This window comes from Camponotus vicinus, unplaced genomic scaffold (assembly GCF_025532165.1).
Source record: "Camponotus vicinus isolate PSW18456_S1 unplaced genomic scaffold, iyCamVici1.0 SCAF_13, whole genome shotgun sequence".
Classification (NCBI taxonomy): Eukaryota; Metazoa; Arthropoda; class Insecta; order Hymenoptera; family Formicidae; genus Camponotus; species Camponotus vicinus.
In genome coordinates this window covers 1,986,949-2,003,621 of record NW_028141949.1, presented here as the reverse complement: position 1 = coordinate 2,003,621, position 16,673 = coordinate 1,986,949, and the positions used below count along the sequence as shown (strand labels likewise).

The following is a 16,673-nucleotide window of genomic DNA, read 5'->3' as shown; positions in this document are numbered from 1 at the left end:
TAACATTTTTCTCCATCATGTTGCATCCACGTGGCGTAGAGACCCACCTTTCTCATTTTACGCAGGACCGATCGAGTGTCAAAACGGTTAGATAATTGATATTTTTTACGCCAAGTAATTGTCTACAATTTTTTCGTACTTTAATTAATGAGTTATGATTAAAATCAGTTATTTAAAAATTACGATTAGATGCGTTTTATTTTTCTATTCAATATAATTTTAATATAATTTTATGAAGGAGCAGACGATATAATGTATATATCGATATAATGTATATATTAAAATTAAAAAATGAGATATATTTAAACTATAAAAATTTCTTTTATATTGACTTTTTAATCGTGTCATGTAAAATATCTAAAGTGACGTTCTCGATTGTTTTAGGGTGGCGAAGAGGCAGAGAACGCGACTACGAGCAGTCCGGAGGAGAAATCAGCGGCGAGCAGTCCATCGGCGGACGAGCAGGTAGCTGCACCGGTAGCAGCGGCAGCTGCGACTGAACCGAAGGAAGAGTCCGCCACGGCATCGCCAGCAGCAGCCGCTAGCCCAGTTGAGGAAAAGAAAGAGGAACCCACTCCCTCCGCCCCCACTCCCGTCCCGTCCGAGGATAAGAAAGAGGAGACGGTCGAAAAAGTCGAGGCCGAGAAAAAAGTAGTCGAGGTCAGTCAGTCAGCCGGCGGTCAGTCTGTAACGGGCCCGATCCTCCATCGGGTCCCACTCTACCGTGTCCAGCCAGTCGCGACACCGTCTATCATTGAGAGGAAAACCAGTGAGGACCTTCCCTCCCTGCTCCCGTCCAGTCCACCTCCGACTCCGATAGACCCGTCGCCCTTGCAACAGGCTCGGCAGGCCGCAGCGAGCGCCACGGCCCTGGCCGAGGCGCTCAAACTACCTGCCGTGGCTGCTGACGAGGGAGAATCGACGCCGACATCACCGCTCGACGCATCCTGCGACGATGTTCCCCAAGAAATCCGCGAATCCGCTGTCCCCGTTATCGCGTCTCCGACATCGTTCGGTCCCTCCGCCGACTTGCCTCTGACGGAAACGACTGTTGTCCTCGCGAAAGTAGAATGCTCGCCGGTGGTAGAGGCCAAGATCGAAATCGAGACATCGAATGAAGAGGTAGAGAAGACGTTAGCTAGTAGCGACAGTAGCGACAATAAAGAAGTTGAGATCGAATCAAAGGTAGAGAGCATGTCGGAGAATCCTGTCACGATGACGAAAGAGGAGGTATCACAAGAAAATGAGACAAACAGGGAAAAGGAAGCATCACCGGTACTAGTAGTGGAACATGATACCAGCAAGCAATTGATTGAACCGGTCGATAATGAAACTAAACAGGATGAAGATGCGGTAGAAAGCAAAACAGAATGTCCCTTTATTCCTAAAGAGATAGATTCGTCTATCGACAGCAGCGTGAGAAAAAGCGATTCTCTGGATCAATGTCCGATAAATATTAGTAATGAAACTGAAGAGACACATGAGAAACTATCAGAAGTTATGGTTTCTTCAGCGGTAGAGAAAGTTTCCGACATTGTTGAGGCGGCTAAAGTTACGAATGAGCCTTTACCAATCACAGAGTGTCAAATAAAGAACGAGATAAATAGCTGCGAAGATGATATGAAGATAAATGTACTGCCTAACACTAAGGATAATAAAGTTGAGGTAGGAGCATTATCGTCGATTGAGATTGAAATAAAAGACGCAGTAAAACAAGATTTATCATCTGAAAACTTTGAGACTGAAAAAATGGAATGTTCTCCAAGAGAAACATCGCAACACGTAGAATCAGTTGAGAAATTATCAGACTCTTCGGATCTTCCTTCAATTGACAAATGTGTGGCTATTGAATCGGAAATATCGTCGAAAGTCATTTCTATACCTGCCGAAATCCCACTGAAAGAAGAACCGAAGCAATCTTCAGCAGATGCGGAAGTTGAGGAACATTTATGCGGAAGACCGATCGAATATGAACATGATTATGCGAAATACGAACCGGAGGAAGAAAGAATTGCATCGATAACTTCACCGACTGAATTATTCATAAATTCCGAGGAAGGTCCAGTGTCAGTTTCGGAGGATATTTTAGTGGAAGCTAAGCCAGCGATGATCATTCCAGAAGATGACAGCGTGGAGGAGCTCTCCGATACCACCGAATCCATCAAGGTGATTCCTGATACTGACGAGGAAAAAATCGAGAACGAACCAGAATCGGATACCGCATTGCCTACGGAAGAGACATTGATTTCTGAAGAAGACATGTCTGTTCCGGAAGACGCCGCGGTTGAACCGTTAAACGAAATCATTAGAGTGCCTGATAATATTATTAAGAACGAAATAAAGATAACTGATGTGGAAGATACGCTACCATCTCCACCTGAAAATTTGCAATCCAGCTCGCAAATACACGATCTTCAAGACATAACAAATGAAACAGAACATATCGTTAACAAAGAAGATTCAATCGCGATATCTACTTCAGATATTGAGACAGAAACATTTGTAACATCTCCGTCGCAGATTGAACAAACCGAAGAAGTTGAAAAACGTCCTCTTTCACCGAAGGATTGTGCGACATCGCTTGAATTCTGCTCTTTACAAGACTCAGTACCGAAATATTCTCCGCAAACGTCTTCAGATTTCGCGGCGACTTCTGTTTCAACGAGGTATTCTCAGACATTAGTTCTCTCATCCCAACCGGAAAGCGTGCCCATCTCCTCGGTGGAAGATCTTCCTCCGGCGCCCGAAGATACAGGAATGCAGAGTTTAGATTCCTTCGATTATCCTTTACCACCGGAAGAGCTCTCTTGTCCGTTATCATTGGTTATCACTTCGAACGTGTCCATAGACGAGCTACCACCAGCTCCCGTCGAACACCCGACCAGCCCGAGAGACCCGACAGAGACACTCCTCACACCGCCTCTAAGTCCCAATTTCCAGTCCAATGCCAATATCACGTCCGGCATCGCGACAGAAACCTCCACGAGAGATCGCTCGCAAATTCCCTCGTACGACATCAACAATCGCGAGCAACCCACATTACAGAACGAACCAATGATTTTACACGATCAATCAGACATTGAATTGAAGCAGAGGCTGGCGGCCGAGTGCCTAGCGAAGACCGAAAGCCAGGAAGAGGCCTTGTTGTCGTGTGAATTGTCAAACACCGTCCCATCAACTGCCTCCAAGGAGCATCACCAGGTGACTAACATGCAACACAATCTCCTGGCATGAATGCGGCCGGCCAAAATTTTTTGGCGGGTCCCTCGTTCCACATATATCTTCGTCGTACGATCCGCACCATTACTGTTTCTATGGTCTTATCGCCTGAAAGAAACATCGGTTCTTCTCCTTTTCCTCTCCCTTCAATATTTGGAGTCTGATCGTTATTGATACATACTATAAAATTCCTAATTCCTAAAACTCTTTCATATCCAGCAAATTGCCAGTATCAAACAATCTCGCCTTTCCGCCCCGTTCTCTCGACGAAGGGTAACATTGAATGAGACTGACAGCGACGTCCGGAAGGTCTTGCACGATTCTCGAGTTTCGAGAACAAAATTACATTTTGGCAGTCGTTCGTGTCGATGCACGACCGAGGAGGAACCGGTCGATCCTCGGAGAGTCTGCAAAAATACGTTTTCTGTCCCGATGCTTTCCCTGTTATGTTCCAACGCCTGAGGGTCTCGTCTCGTGTGCATCCTTCGTTCTGTCGAACGTGATTAACAAGCCTTAATCTGCTGCTCGATGTCCTCCGACGCTTCCGCCCAGCTCTCCCTCTCCTCATTTATTACCATAATTACCAATTATCACCTGTGTTGTTTGCCTCTTGGTTTTCTTGACAATATTAACATGACTTTTTTATACGATTAAAATTAATGCGCTGCAGTAGAGTATTTTTTACGGCGCGATGAATAGCGAATCAATCGCGCCAATTTAATTATTTCCGTAGAAGATTGTTATCCTTTTTTCATGTCGAACGCTCTTATACTAATATAACATAGGCGCTCAAATATTAGAGGTACCTCTAGTGTGAATCTCACTGATAGACGTAAAAGCAGTTGGATCAATGACACGCGCGTGGTAGCTGACATTTTAGATTTTAATAGACATGCTCATTAGAAGATCTCGATACTTACTGTCGTGCTGTTCTCGTAATTGCATCTGTTGTGTCGTAAGCATCTTGTATCTGCGCATGCCGAGTTTTCTTATATCTAAGGGATTCGTCAGCGGGATTTTCAATTCTTTACGCTGCTCGAAGCATGACGAAACGATTCTGCCGAGACATTTCGTTGTTTTGCAGTGCGTTTCAAGCGAGGAGGTAATTGCCCTATTGCGATTGTTTGGTCATACTGTCCGGTAATGCAGGTCAAAGTCAGAGATATATTCTAATGTACATTTTTATAGTTACTTAAAACTATGTCTGTGCAATTTTTTATTATCTATTTTATTATTATTAACTGCTCATTTATATAAAAGAATCGATTTTATTTCTATTTATCAATTTTACTTTATAACAAATTAAGTATATTATAAAAATGCTATTTTAATCATTATCTGTGAGTAATCTCAGGATAATTTTTATCTTCTATTAAAGTCACAACATACGTATCTCGTGATGATTCGACAGTCATTTACGTCCGGATGATTCACGAGAAGAAAAAAGATCTCGTTCGAGATTCTCTTTTCGAATGAGAACTGTTCGGCAGAATCGATCTTACGTCTTTTGTCCTCGTTACAGCATGCTGGGATTTGGATTTAAAAAAGGAGACAGAGGGAGAAAGAGAGAAAAGTGTAGAAAAAGCATTAGCTTAACGAACAGGATTATATTTTACAGAAAGCTCCGGAGGTTGAGGCGCCGGTAGAAAACAACATCGCCCACGATTCTAGCACGACGGAAAGCGCTGACGAGGCCCCTAAAGTTGCACCACCGGCCATCCCGACCGAGGCACCCGCCTCCCCGCCAACAGCGCCGGCTATCACCGAGGACGTTGCTTCGGTCACCAAGGTAATGTAATAATATATTCCTAGTCTAGTCACAGTCTGAAGATTATAATCACGTATGCTACGTCCGCGCTATTATTAGCTTGGAGTGAGTCATTGTCGATGATGCACAGATAACATCGATCGATCGTTTCGAATACATGAAGAGATTATCTCTTAGCTCTTTATTGTTTATCTTATAGAGAATTTATTTATACATATTTTTACAAAATGCTTTAATGAAAGTTTAGTGGGATACAAGAAAAATAAGAAAATGTTATTTCAATTATGAATCATATTTTGTATAAGAAGATGGAAGAAAATAGAGAGGGAACAAAATTCAAAATTTCTATCTTAAAAGAAAAAATCATATCAATTTCTCAAAAATTCTGATTATTATTAACAATTTAAAATGACAATTTTCATAATAATAAAAACGTAACTATACATCTTGATGAAATCTGTATGTGATTACTGGATGAAGACCTCTCAGCTGATTTAAACAATACTTGATATAATTGATATGATTTTACATATGATGATCGCCAAGAGATCATTTATGCTCGATGAGCTTAAATGAGGCTGAAGGTCATTATCGAGTATATTGACCGACGAAGATTAACGAGCGAAGGGGCCATCTGATCATTAATACTGCATCTACACCTTTTTAATAGTGACTAAGCAGTCATTAATGCCACTAATGTTTTTATTTCTTTTCAAAGGCCATCGAGGAGATTGACATAAGCGATAAGGCGGTCGCGGCGGCAGTGAACGAAGCTATCGAATGCAACACGAATGTAAATTAGATATTTTTTATAAGATATTCGCTACATCAATCTGCACTCAAATGGTTGAAGCATTAATTTCTTTTTCGTTTCAGGAAATCATCGCTGATGCGCACCACCAAAACAACATAAACGAATAAGCGCCAATTAATCGAATTGTATTTTGGAAAGAAAAAAGTTCTTTTCTCTCGTTAAAACCAAAAAAGTATATTATATAGATATGTATATTTGGACCATTCCTACAACTAAACAGAAAATGACGTTCTTTCGTTACGAGCAGCAAAAGGGGAAAACGGGACGACCGCGATATCGTGAGAGCATATAGACTCTAATGGTAGGCCTATTAATTATTAAACGACGTTTGACGACAGGGCAAATGAGAATACGCGCGAAGGAATGAATCTGCAATCGTAATATTTAAAAATAGGCCTTATGAGGTCATATGTATATCGCGCGAATGTTTGGTTACGCGGGGGCAGATATAGATTGTTCATGCACGGTCTCTTTCACAGATTCAACGATTACTCGTTTCATTCTTTGCAGCGCGCAGGTAGAGAGTAAAGTTGCGCCCGTGTCCTTCGGACCAGGGTGCAATCCTTACAACGATCGGCCCTGTTGTGTAGAAATTTTTAAAGTTTCATTAATTGTTACTGAAGTCTAATGCTCGAACATTGCGCGACGGACAAGCGATAGGAGCGATTAATTAAGATCGTCGAGATTGATAGGGCGAGAATCGTTCGTCGCGCATTCCAGGGGAAATACTCATTGGATGACGCCCTCCCGTAATTACATAACTATTATACTCTGATGAGAGCGAGAGAGTGTGAACGAGAAAGAGAGAAAGGGAGAGAGTGAGAGAGAGAAAGTGGATATAGAGAAAGAAATCAAGGGAGGAGTAGGCTGTGCGTGATTGATAGTGGTTGTGTGAGAGGGAAAAGAGAACAAAAAAAAAAAGCGCGCAAAACACGAGGGATAGGGATGCATTTTTGCTACGGTGAGAACAGGAAAAGGACGAAAATATGAGAGAGAGAAATTAAAAGAAGAAAAAAACGAGAGAAGATTATTGAGCGGCACGCGACAAAGTTCGTACGAAAAAAACTCAGCGTCGATGACTTTGTTGAGGGCACCCGATACATTGTTTCGCTCGTATTTCCTTCGCGTTCCTTGATTTTCCTTTTTCCGTTTACATCTGTACAACCGAAATGTTTTTACGTTGTAACGAGGAACTTGCACATCTTGAACATTGATTTTTTAATAGGCGCGTATTCCTATGGCGCTTGCGAGCACACGAGGAGACACGTGACACGAACACAAAGAGGATATTTATACCGCGTATACGTATATACGTACCATGGAACATACGAGATAAAGTATATACAGTAAGTCGAAATGAGATGTAAGTGATATATTAATCTAGACTATAGAGAATGCGTTTGTGTAAATTCGGCATTTGTTCGAACATGCTAACTTCTCCATAGAGAATGAGGAAAGAAAAGAGAGAAAGAGAGAGAGAGAGAGTGAGAAAAGGAGAAAACACGAAAAAGCCTATCGTAATTTTTATGATAATCATTAAAATATCGCCTAATTACAATTTACATACGAAACATGCACAATTTACCACCCGGAAACGGTACCTTTTTCAAGTTTTCATACGATGTTTCTACGTTTCTACGTTTATACGATCTCCAGAAGATAAAAAAAGTAATTATTATCTACGAAAAGCTTTTTTTATTAAGACTGTAGTGTAGATCATGAAGCGTTATAAACGAGAAGCGCATACACGTGTGAGACGCTCCGATATTCGGGAATATCGCCGAGTGTAAGAAAGGGAGAGGGACACCGAGCGTTTACTCATGTCCGTGATCGGCATTAATTTCTAAGCGGTTACATACATATTAACGTGTAAGAACGGGAAGGAAGTAAGATTAAAAGTTGTATAGTAAAACAGTACATTCATTAGGTATATCTGTCCGCAATGATCTTTACAACGAAAAAATTCATCATCTTCTTGGAGCGGCGACGACACGTTTTGGCGATGAGAGCGAACTTTTTATCGAAATTCTTCGCGAACTACCCGAGATTGATATCTGTGCACTCACATCATTCTCTAGCGATCGTGTCATCACTCTGAGGCGCCGTCGAGGCAAACCTCGCTCGTTTATTTATTTTGCGCCGGAGACTACAAAATTGTGAATGAGACCTTTGGATCGAAGCCGCCTCAGATGCGAAAGTACAGTCTCCCAGTATCTTCGATCAGCAGTTATAATAGTATAACAAACTATTCTACATTTATCTATAACCTATAATAAACTGTGAAACAAAGTGTACCCACGGCGAGTATTTATTTCATCACAAAACCTTTTTATCCTATATGATTATCATATTAATATATATATACGATTTATAATAGTATGTATATTATTTCATCATAGAATTCTATCTCGCGTGACTATTATGTTAACAATTTATTATACAAGATTATAGGAAAGAATATAGAATTATTATCAGTTTTTTTATTTATAAAAAAATCGTAAGATACATCACATTACACTGTCGCTTCTAAAGCGTTTATTACTGTATCTAACTCATCCTTGTTCAGCTCTAAATTTATGATTTGTCGGGATTCTGTATCTTCGACTATTAGGTCCAACTGAAGAAGGAATTCCCGCAAAGAAGCCATCTTGCTCGAACCCATTATCAACTATAAAAACAAATGTGATGAAGCAAATAAAGCCAAATATAAATACAAGTAAAAAATGATTGTCTATAATACCTTTAATCTCCAATCTAAATCTATTACTGTTGGTAATTTCTGTTTGTAATGTTTCCTCAATAAAGCATTTGTTAAGTGTTCCCTGCGCATTTTTAAGCAAGTAAGAATGTTTTGTTGCACTTGCTCGGGTAATTCATGATATTCTGGCGGCATCTGAAACAATCATTTTTCCAATAAAGCTTGTTTCACAAAAGTACAAAGGAATTTAAATATATCTTTAAAGTTATATTAAAATTACAAAATTTGTCAAGATTGATTCTATTAATATCAATATTCATATGAAAGTAATTTTCTTAACAATTTACTTTTTCCTCTATCATGTAAAGCGAAGCAGGATTCCGTAACAATGATGATATTAGCTTATAAATTCCTTCGTATTCTGTTTTATTCCAATCCATACTATTAACGAATTTATGATACGATGGTCCTGGACGACCACAGATTTCGTCGACACATGCATGTAACAGCTGAAAACAAAATTATTATGCTATATTATCGTGTAATTAGATGAAAGCAAAAGAGAGAATATTACTTTGTTTTACTAACTTCCTTCAAGACGTTACTTTTGTCTTCATTAAAGAGATTTATGTACAACGATTGAGTGCTCTCCATAATTGCTATTTTCTTTAGCATACACTTTATTTATTCTTTTTATCACTGAGTGTTGATGTGAAAGTAGATTAAATGTTCTGGATATGACACTTTTCGTAAAGCTTCATGGTTACACATATTGTTCGCGTTATTTGTTAATCGCTATAAAATTTTTTCGATCAAAATAAAATCTTAGATATTAAAGATACATTTTAGTAGTGAATGCAAAACCGCGATTAACGACTACAATAATGGAGGTTAGGGGTACGAATACGTGAATCGCGTTTGACAGCTGGTGCGATCAGCTGATTCGTGTTGAAAGCTCATCGTTGGTAAAGTTGGAAATAATAGCAATTTTATCGACCGAAGATTAAAATACTTGAGCATGTGCTTTGACATCATGCTCGCCAGATGGCGATACGAAATATCTATGATTTGCGCCGCCATATGCAATTTCTTATTGTTCTTACAAGTGTTGAAGCGCGAACGTGCGTCGCGAATTTTTTAATCAGATTTTCGTACAGAAATTCGAATCTGCATAAACTCGATAGTGCATCTCACAGAGTAAGATACTTTTATTTGATTAGACATATGTGCGAAGATAGTATTATTTATACGCAAGGATCGATTCGATTTTTTAAGGCAAGGCTGAAGTGAAACGGTGAGTGAAATGCACCGATAATGGAAATTCTTTGTTTTATCGAAACTGCAATAATGCAATTTTATCCAATTTTCTTTTGTTTCAGATGTTACTTGATCCATGCTGTGATGGACATACGCAGTGTGTGTGTATCTGCATGAATCGCCCGATCGGTGAGTCAAGTTCAATTTTTTTCACCATATTTTTCGCCGCCTTCGTTTCTAGCACTTAATTCGCATATGTATTTGAAGCCTGTATCGTTATTAGATCTCTGCAGATTGCAGAGATTGATGATAGCTTCGATTAAATGAATTTGTTCAGCTCTCTCGTCAGATAAGCGAACGTGTAATGTATGTATACATAAATCTTTCCTTCATGATCGGACAAGAACAGACAAGTCAAAGCGCGCGAAAACAAAATGGAGTATGTCTTACGAATTGATATGATGTTTAAATCAAATATACATATGCGAACGAATGTTTACATGCGTAAAATATATGTATGTATGAAAACATGGAAGATTTTAGTTAGGATTTTATTCTGGACGCGTGGAAATTTTTTTCTGCCGCGATTTCGATTTTTGTATTGAAAGATGACCTTTCGTCGAGAAATATGATACCCTCATCGAGTTTACATCCTACTTTTTTATGCGCGGTTTTTGTTAATGCATCAAGATTACATGAAGATAACAATAGTATTGCATAAAAACACAAATTTAAAAATCGAAAAATTAAATTAGAAAGAAATAGAAGAGAGTATGCTTTCTTTAAGAATCAAATCGGGAGAGGGAGAATAAGAGATACGAAAAATTGCGTATAATCGATATATTTCATATTCTTCAGATTATTATAGTCACGTAGTAAAGAAGCGGCGTAATTAACATTATAATGGCTATTTTTCTCGCAAACAATCGCATAGTCCAAGCACGCATTTACGATTCAATGCACACAATCGATCTATTTTAATTCTTTGTAATTTTGCTGTTTTATTAATAACATAGAAAATACAAAGTTACAAATACACGCGGCCGCATCGCTCGCAGCGATTACAAGAGCCTTTCTCGTGTTACATCACCTGTGCAAGAGGAGAGAGCACGTGGCTCTTCTCGCTCTTTATGGTTTTACACATCCATTATTTAAATATTAAATTAACGAACATGCCGTTATACATTAATGCTCGATTAAATACAATAAAGGTATTCTATCATGTAACATACAAAATATGTGGATATATTAATGATCTGTTTCAATTCTGCGTGAACGTCCATATCTGTGTATTCGGACTTTGGTATATATTTTTACTCTTCGTGTATATATAATTACTTTTGGAAATATATTTTAGGCAAAGCATGATACGTGGTCATGTTTAATGAAACGAGTGAGAATGAGAGGGATTTAAGATTCTAGATAAGTAAGTTTTTTTCTCATGCAGAACGGAAACAGGATCTCAGACTAGGCTCGCGTCCGAGGTCTTCTCAGCGTAAATTATGATACTACGCTATGACACATCGCTCATCGCATAAAATGATCATTAAGTAAAAGACACGTCCTCGCATCCTCTTAAATCTACATAATTTTAGCGATGCGACTTCTCGAGTCCTTTTCGCCGACGAGAGTTCCTGCTCGTGAAAGAGGCAGTTCTTTTTAATCGTTTCTCTTCAAGAGTTATAATTAGAAGCACTGTATATCACTAATAATTTTGCAGGGTAATCACTAATTTATACATTACGTCATATTATTCTAAAAATTGCTCGAAAGTTGTACAGAATGTTATTTTCCTATCTCAAATGACGTGTGTGTAAAATCTTGGATATTTATTTACTTTTATTTTCACCGCGCATCGCGATAAACTGCGATAAATATCATTATGAAAGTATCCTCGTCATTGTCATAAACTTCGAAATATTTTACTATTCTCGACAATTACTGGTATTGAAATTCAACAATCACATTATTACCATCGTATCCTCGTTGACCAACAATAGAGAAGAAAAAAGCAACGATACATATAGCCTGGATAGCGATGTACATTTATACATTTAATGACGAGAGGATACGTGTACACATATACATTGTATAATGAGTCTCTTTCTCTCTCTCTTTCTCTCTAACGAAGACACACTTGAAAAAAAAAATTAAAAGAAAATGGCACCATCAATTTCTCGTGCGTTTCATCGCGTTCTCTTTCTCTTCATTGGCACGACGCGAATTTTATGCAATCATTATTCTTCTTTCCTTCTCTATCTGTATATCTATCTATCGCGGTTTCTTTAGCTCCTTAATCGGTGATTTAGATTCATGCGGTAGCCTGGCATTGCGTTGAAGGTGTCCCTTTTTCCTGGGCATTTACCTGATACACTTATGTACTCGCCGAATTCGCAGTTAGGCATGGCACATTGATTGTTCTGAATGCATCTGCGATCAAAGATTAGGTATGATATTATAAATCAGGATTAATCGATCAAAATAAAATTTTTAATATTTTTTTCTAATTATTCTATATAATCTTAATGTTAAAATAATTTTGTGCAATATTGTAAATATAGTTTGTTAAAGAAACAGTTGATCAATTTTTATTGGAATAACAAAACTTAAATTTTTTTGATTATATTTGCAAATGTTTGGCAGAGTGTATTCAAGTTGAATTTAAATGTAGACACGGTGAAACTTTACCGTACAGTACGTATACAAATTCGCTATATTGTCTTGTAAATGTCGGTGATTAGTATGCAAGTGCTATAGCACGGTTTTATCATATTTTTAAACTCGTGCATTGTAATACTTTGCAAAGTGTGTAGCAAAATTTCAAAGACAGTTTAGACATACTCACATTCTGTCCCTAAGGGAGAAGTATCCCTTTCCGCGTCTGGTCTTTATACAATTTTGATTGCTCTCGTAGCAATTACACTGACAAGCGCCTTCCAGCGTAATCCTCGGCGTGAATTCCGATGGGCATCGGCATCTGTAAATTTTTTTTATCGCACAGCAACGATATTAAATGATAATTAAACATTTTTTCTTTTCTAGATCGTTTCAGGCAAAGTGACACGTCAGAGAAATACGAGAATAAAAGAATTAAATATTTTTTAATTTCCACCAGAGTTACTTATTAAAAATATTTAGCTAAAAATATATATACTCACGGCTCTCTCAACGGTGGTTTTTTTATGTTTTGTGGAGGCGACGAAGAGTGTCGATACACTCTCTGGTCCACGGGTTTCTCGTTTATCATGTCGTACTGGGACTTCTTCTGGCATTCGCATTCCGTATGATTGTAGAACGATAGCTTCTCCACTACGGTGCCGCCGGCCACGTTCGCGGTCTACAATAAAGTCAGAAATAAACATTACCATAGGACGCACGCTTTCATAAACGCGCGCGATATACGCATAATCAACGTCGTAAACGATACTTTATGTTCCGAGAGAGTCAAGGGCGCTTGAAGCTCTCTGTTCCTCTCGTCGGCGGGGATTCTTTATATTTCGCTATTTCATTATTAATACACTAATATTTATTCGCACGCCGCAACGGGAACGTTTATACACGGAAGTTTCTACGATAAGTAAATATCGCCGTGCAAAGTTGGAACTACTCGCGATACGCAACTTTGTAAATAATAGTACGCGATGCAAGAAGCCAGATAGCCTTTTATTCGTTCATTATTTATAACTGTATAAGGTATTGCAGAACTACCTTCTTGTGCAGATTCTTTAGGACTTTACACAGTAAAAAATAAAATGTTAATTATAACATTTTTCACATGTTCCAGAAAGTCCACTCTAAATTTTAAGTTAAAATAACTCATTCGTCGTTACTTATTGACAAACTAAAAATGTTAAATAATTGACACAATACATTTATTTTTATTGTGACTTTAAGTGTAATGTAAAAATAATATACAAATTAATTAAAAATTACATGAAAAAATAATAACATATAGGTTGTATGTTAACTTTGCATTAAAGTACTATTCAAAACGTGGTAAAACAAGAAAATTTTAACATATGGACACACAATTTTTTACTGTGTAAGATCGATTTTTTTTTCAGAAATGGATAATGCACAACGTTTTATGTAAATAAGTTTTCTCGAATAATTTTCATTATTATCGTGTCGATTAACCGGATTGCTATTCTCGTAGCGATCGCAAATGCAAAAGTGAACCTTTGGACGTAACAATCGAGCATTCTTATCGTAGTGTCGACGTCGTGATCTCATGCTAGAGAGCAACGAGAGCAACGAGACCGGAGGCTGCATAACATTACGGCAAAAACTTAAAAAACTAGACGATCCGACCCGGTTCTAATTGGGTTCAATTAACCTGACTCACACTTTGTGAGAGAGTTTGCACAACATACTAGTGACGTTTACCGATTGACACGGATGCTGTTGGAGCGCGGGAGCTATCCGCATTGTTGGGCCGCATTTAGCCCGCCTTTAATCGGTTCTAATTGCTCTGAGTCACTACTCGTACCCGATTTCTGCTTGTATCTGGCGCATTCCGATCGGTCGTCGTCTCAATAATTGACGTGGAATTAATGCACGATATAATAATACGAATAAATAGACGCGCAATTAGTCGATACAATGCATTGCAAGTAGTCTCGAAATATAAATGGTCTACAATAAAATCAACAGATCGGATAAAGAATAATTAATTTCAGATTTTCGTTCGAGAGAATCTTGTCTGGCCGTGTCTGAAATAATATTCGCGTATTCCGAGACATTGTATAATATGGATTTGATTTCGTTTCTACTGTTCGTTCATGACGGGATTGTTTATTATCGCGCTTTATTACTTACTTTTATATCTTATATTTTCTTGCTGCTTGTTATACTATGACGCTGTTTCGATTAAATGAAAAATAATAATTTCATGGTTAATTGAAAGTTGGAAAATCACTGGCGAGAGAAATTCTAAGGCGGTGACACGCGTCGCATCGTAAGCGGCCGCATCTTGCGCTCGTAATTATACTGTTCTCGTAATTGGCAACGGACTGATGTTCATTGTGCGTGATAGAAAGCTCGTCGTACGTGACTCACGGATTACCCCCGCGAAGCAAAGATTCACGGTGTGCATTATTACCGGCGTGTTTGAAAATCAACGGGCATGTTGACTGCAATAGCGAAATTTCGTAACGACAGAACGCGAAAACGCAAGAGAAATGCATTAAATTCTCGCGAATTAACTTTCATTACGATAATGAAAAATTCGCAGAAATCGCAGAAATGATTTATAAATTGATAATACATTATATGTTATATGAAAATAATTAATTTTTGAATTTCCAATCTGCGTAGTGCGAGTATTTCGAGCTTTTGCAAATTTCCTACGCACGTGACATTTAACAAATATCCATTTCATTACGCGAAATCTATGAACTGGGCATTCTCTTAACATGGCGGAAACGCGAAAGTAACTCGTGTTAAATAGGTCGAGTACTCGATCACCGAGATCGATGATAATGAACGACACGCGGTACGGTACGGTTTGTCCGGTCGACAATCCGGTGTGTAGGCGATCAATCGCGGTTAAGATTTTATTTAGCGGATTGTCGTGGCCACGAAGTTGCGCGTCGCTCAATTAATGCCCTTTCGCCACACGAGGCAACGTACGACGATTGCGACAATCGCACATTTCTCGCGACGTTATTAAAATTACCCAAGGGGCAGGATTGCGACAGTCACTTTACGCGATAGCTTTAAAAACTGACCGGAAAACCGCGCAATATATAATTCTACTCGTCGCGATGGTCGATACTGAGGTTTTCCTGCCTGAAAAAAATTTCTCTAGCGGAAAAAATCAAATTAATTAAATTGGATTTAAAATATCGGTAGATAGTTATTTTCTATTAAGGACTCTTTAAATACATCGCGTAAAATTGGGGATTCAAATCTTTGCGACAAATTGCATCTAAGAATTGCACGGGACTTTTTTTGCCTTGATAAAGTGCTCTCTGGTTCTCTCTGGTTCTTTGTAATACGAGCTGCATTCGCGAGGAGCAGTCTCCTTCTTTCTCCGACAAGCTCTGTCAGGTCGGTATACGAGGATTGAGATTCGCGATCGTCTCTGACGAATAACCACGTCGAGAGATCGTGATCGTAAATTTCATGTCATAGTGCTGTACGTAGGACGTCCTGTGGTGAACGTATCAGAATTGTGCTTAATATCACTTTTACTATTTACTATTTCAATTTTATTAGAAATATTCGAGATTATTTTATTAGTGATTAGTCTAATTTATGCAAACTCGTTTCGCGATTATCCGGTCGATTAATTCTCGTATTCGATTTGTATCTTATTATGTGTATTTTTCTTTAAAATTTTTCTAATTTTTTTTCATAACAAACGAACAAATATTTTAATAACTGTAATATTATTATAATAAAAAATTATCAAGATTAGAGAAAATTAAAAGAACAATAATTATAGCTATACATATGCTTCCTGATCGAATCGAACGTCTAGTTTCGTGAATTTCTTTGCGTGCATCAACATCAACATACAAGCGAGAATAATGCACCTCCTAAGGGATGCATAGAAAGGTAGCAACGTTGCACGAAGTCCGTCGGTCTCATGTTTCAAGATTTTTGTCGGAAAGCGACGTGGAACAGCATAGGTATATTTATAGGGTGCAGCTTACGACTCCACGCCCATAAAATCAGTATAAAGTCAGTTTGGAGTTGTCCCTGACGGCGATTTTATATGTGTAAATTTTATAATAAGTATAAAGTAATATTCTATCACATTTCTCGTATTCATTAAACTCTATAAATGATACGACGTTAACTTGAGACGATCAACCGCGACATTGAAATTCGATGAAAATTACACGATATACCGACAACATTATATTTATTATCAATCTCGAGTAAAATAACGCAATTTTAAGCAGCACGTC

At 38.3% G+C, this 16,673-nt stretch overlaps 3 protein-coding genes and 1 long non-coding RNA gene across 5 annotated transcripts in view; 2 read left to right on the top strand and 2 right to left on the bottom strand.

The window, feature by feature from the left end:
- LOC145964564 (uncharacterized) overlaps window positions 1-8,095 on the top strand; it is a 50,234-nt gene extending 42,139 nt beyond the window's left edge. Inside the window, exons 5-8 of the mRNA XM_083087510.1 lie at window positions 385-3,201; window positions 4,838-5,008; window positions 5,706-5,780; window positions 5,864-8,095. Coding sequence (XP_082943636.1) covers window positions 385-3,201; window positions 4,838-5,008; window positions 5,706-5,780; window positions 5,864-5,908 — 3,108 coding nt within the window. The 3' untranslated portion in view covers window positions 5,909-8,095. The remainder of the gene's footprint in view (window positions 1-384; window positions 3,202-4,837; window positions 5,009-5,705; window positions 5,781-5,863) is intronic.
- On the bottom strand, window positions 6,683-9,426 carry LOC145964563 (COMM domain-containing protein 8). The gene is made up of 4 exons (XM_083087509.1): window positions 9,088-9,426; window positions 8,847-9,008; window positions 8,542-8,694; window positions 6,683-8,469 (listed from the first exon to the last, which is right to left on the bottom strand). The coding sequence occupies exons 1-4, from the start codon at window positions 9,172-9,174 to the stop codon at window positions 8,314-8,316; spliced, it is 558 nt and encodes a 185-aa protein (XP_082943635.1). The 5' UTR covers window positions 9,175-9,426; the 3' UTR covers window positions 6,683-8,313.
- A 186-nt stretch (window positions 9,427-9,612) lies between these two features.
- The window catches only part of LOC145963899 (uncharacterized), an 88,044-nt gene continuing 80,983 nt past the window's right edge, over window positions 9,613-16,673 (top strand). Inside the window, exons 1-2 of the long non-coding RNA XR_014436296.1 lie at window positions 9,613-9,793; window positions 9,879-9,945. This is a non-coding gene — a long non-coding RNA (uncharacterized LOC145963899). The remainder of the gene's footprint in view (window positions 9,794-9,878; window positions 9,946-16,673) is intronic.
- The window catches only part of LOC145963890 (uncharacterized), an 82,053-nt gene continuing 75,961 nt past the window's right edge, over window positions 10,582-16,673 (bottom strand). Inside the window, exons 4-6 of one of the 2 annotated variants that reach the window (XM_083086207.1) lie at window positions 12,915-13,093; window positions 12,602-12,733; window positions 10,582-12,186 (exon numbers count right to left, since the gene is read on the bottom strand). In XM_083086207.1, coding sequence (XP_082942333.1) covers window positions 12,042-12,186; window positions 12,602-12,733; window positions 12,915-13,093 — 456 coding nt within the window. In that variant the 3' untranslated portion in view covers window positions 10,582-12,041. The remainder of the gene's footprint in view (window positions 12,187-12,601; window positions 12,734-12,914; window positions 13,094-16,673) is intronic. The other variant, XR_014436292.1, reaches the window with a different exon arrangement.